Below are 3378 nucleotides of genomic sequence, written 5' to 3'. Positions count from 1 at the left end.
AAGAAAAAGAAACACGCAAAGCATTATCATTGAGCTAATTTGACATTTCCGGTGTAACATTAAATATTGACCCCGTTGAAAATTGACCCCATGGGTCCTTTTACATCGTTGAGAATTCACCCCGCCAGCATTTCAACATTAAATTTTGATCAAAAGTTCGTTGAAAACTGATCAGTCGTTAAATTTTGATTAGTCATGGGTCCTTGTTAACGGTTAGTTAAATTTAAGTAAAATGTCGGAGATCGCCTGTTTGTAGAAAAGAACTGGGAAGGGCTAGGAATTGTCGCAGTCTTGCTGGACAGCTTCTTTGAAATGATTTCACAAGGCAGAGTCCGGCCTCAAACTGACAACTTCCCCGAGGTAGACGAGATCAACTATATAATGGACATAACTGTTAACGAAGGTTTACCGCAATGATTTTTGACAGGTGGGCGGGATGTGGTTGCACCTCGACAGGCACATCGAGACTTCCACATAAGAAGTAGTTTTTCCAATCATAACAGGATATTTATAAGGGATATCTCTGTAAACTATGGTGATAACTCTTTAACACAAATAGCTGTATTTTTTACGTTATAAAGGTATATTTATTTAAAAGTATAGAAGCGTCCTAGTGCCAGGTTTAAAATATTTCTATCTCATGATTAGGAGGTACAAATCCTAATTACGAGATAGTAGACCAAGGACTTAATAACTTCTAATTATTTGATAAAAATATTACAATGTCAACATTTATCTGACCTTTCAGCAGTATTATTTTTTGTATAACATCAAACTAGATGCACTAACTATTCTTGTATAATCTTCTGTTTTAAACTCGTTTATAGACTGTACAGATATGGCGTTCAGATAAAGTCTCTTATAGTTCTGTTAGAATTACCACATGTTTTAATGGTTTTATATGGTGTGTACAAATTGTAAATGTGGATGAGAGTTAAATAAACTATAAATCCACTTGGCACTAGGACGCTTCCATATTAAAGAGATATCTCTCTTAATTGTGTAGCCTAATAGGTATCTAGTTTTAAATTAGACGGTTTACCATAGAAAAATGTATAGCTGGCACGATGAATGGGACACATAATAGTAGAGCAGAAAAAACCTAATAAATACCATACGTTTTATTTGCCTATAGAACAGCTGAGCAAAGCCGGACAAAACAAACTCCTTTTGTCCTTGTGTATAGTAGGGAAGCCCGTCTTCCTATTGATGAAGAACTGCCATCAACTGTTTGTGCGCAAACGGATCTTACAGAGAGGGTACATTTATTTCTGGAATTAACTCAGTGTTAAGAACACTAAAACAAAGCAGTAAAAGCGGAAGAAATGATAAAAAGGTGAAGGCATGTGTGTTTAATATTGGAAATGAAGAATTACTACACAGCACCTGGTAACTAAAGGAGGCAAACTAGATCATCTGTGGACGGGACCGTACAGTGTTGAAATGGTGTTAAATAATGGCTGTTATCAGCTGGAAGGCAAGTTAGTAGCCTTGAATGGAAACAGATTTAAAGTCTACGGAAGATCGAAGTGTATGACATCTGACAGTTCTAGCCAGCCTAACAAAGTGGCTGATAGGCCCTATCACCTTGACAAAAACATCTGAAACTGCCAGTCGGCATGACAAGATACCAGACACCGCCAGTCAGCGTGACAAGAAACCAGACATCTCCATTCAGCGTACCAAGAAACCAGACAACTTCATTCAGCGTGACAAGAAAGCAGACACCACCAGCCAGCGTGACAACAAACCAGATACTACCAGTCAGCGTGCCAAGACATTAGACATCGCCAGTCAGCGTGACAAGAAACAATACCTCTTCAGTTAACGTGACAAGGCATCAGACAACCCAAGTTAGCGTGACAAGAAACCAGACACCTCCAGTCATCGTGGCAAGAAGCCAGACACAACCAGTCAGCGTGACAAGAAACCAGACATCGCAAGTCAGCGTGACAAGAAGGCAGAACACTTCAGTTAACTTGACAAGGCATCAGACACCCCAAGTTAGCGTGACAAGACAACAGACACCGCAAGTCAGCTTGACCTGACATCAGACATCGCAAGTCAGTGTTACAAGAATCCAAACACATCCAAAACCTCCAGTCAGCGTGCCAAGAAACCAGACATCTCCAGCCAGCGTAACAAGAAACCAGACATCGCCAGTCATCGTGACAATACATCGAAGTCAAGAAAATAAACCAGAAATCGCCAGTCAGCGGGAAAAGAAACTAGACACCGCCAGTCAGCGTGACAAGAAACCAGATATCGCCAGTAAGCGTGCCAAGAAACAAGGCAACTCCAGTCAGCGGGACAAGAAACAAAACAACTCCAGTCAGCGGGACAAGAAACAAGACAACTCTAGTCAGCGTGACAACTCTAAACCTATATCTCAGATAACTGCACGTAAGATACATTTGATACGTTACTGGTTTGCCTGAATTTAATACAAATAACGGAGAATATTCTGGAGCCGGACTATGTTTGACCACATGTTTGAAAGCTTTGACCGGACATAACTTTGAACCGTTTATATTAGTTAAAGGAGTGTAAAGAATTCTTTCTCCTGCTTGTATGGTTTTTGTCCATTTCATCGAAACTAACAGATCTCCTCCAGAAACACTTTCATCTTTCTGTAACAAGAATTTGGGTTCTAACAAATCTTTTTTGAAGTAGGCACTAAATTTGATTTTCTTGACATGAGAAAAAAGGCAAAAAGAAATAAGCACCAAAAGGTATAACTGTCTGATACTGAAAAATCTTAAATATCATGGATTTTCAGTAAAATTTCTGGCGTAATGGGTTCAGCTCGGTGAACCAAATGCTTATGTAGTTTAGCTATACCTTTTAAGGATATGTTTATTAAAAAGGTGTTAATATGGTTCTAACACCACTTATATGATTCTTGATAGAATCAGTAGATTTTAATGATCTACTAAAAATTGTGCATATAAAACTGCAATGTTTCAGTTGATGTCGGTAAATTATCTAAATTAAAATAAAGACAAAAAAATACAAAGGACTCCCATTGTAATCTAAGGTTCTTTCTTGAACCTTCTGCATAAGCCCTCCTGTTGGAACCCCTAAGATCCCTTCTCAAATGTCTAAGCTGAGATTCTGAAATACAATAACAAATAAGATCAAAAACACCAACAGAAATTACAATCTATATACAACCAATTATAATACTGAACATCACCAACTAACAAGTGTTTCCACCTACAATTACCAGTTATTTATAAAACTGAACTCTGACTCTTCAGCTGTACATTCTTTAAGAATCCTTTGTCATTTGTCGAAATTCATATTCATGAATGGAACTTAAGTGCCACCTTGACAAATGGTCCGCTATTCTGTTTGCACTAGAAGCTAAATGTTGAG

General features: G+C 38.2%; 1 protein-coding gene across 1 annotated transcript; it reads left to right on the top strand.

The window, feature by feature from the left end:
- Window positions 1–232: 232 nt before the first annotated feature.
- LOC128553025 (uncharacterized) lies at window positions 233–2438 on the top strand. The gene is made up of 3 exons (XM_053534129.1): window positions 233–248; window positions 1548–1793; window positions 2104–2438. The coding sequence occupies exons 1-3, from the start codon at window positions 233–235 to the stop codon at window positions 2436–2438; spliced, it is 597 nt and encodes a 198-aa protein (XP_053390104.1).
- The last annotated feature ends 940 nt before the right edge of the window (window positions 2439–3378 follow it).

The sequence above is a fragment of the Mercenaria mercenaria genome, unplaced genomic scaffold (assembly GCF_021730395.1).
Source record: "Mercenaria mercenaria strain notata unplaced genomic scaffold, MADL_Memer_1 contig_3389, whole genome shotgun sequence".
NCBI lineage: Eukaryota > Metazoa > Mollusca > Bivalvia > Venerida > Veneridae > Mercenaria > Mercenaria mercenaria.
Note: the sequence above shows the minus strand (reverse complement) of the source record. Positions and strands in the feature narration are given on the sequence as shown.

What these genes read in the sequence shown, in the direction of transcription:
- LOC128553025 (XM_053534129.1), top strand. An exon ending in CAAGACATTAGACATCGCCA is followed by an intron (nt 1,794 to 2,103) that starts GTCAGCGTGACA and finishes CAAAACCTCCAG; the next exon opens with TCAGCGTGCCAAGAAACCAG.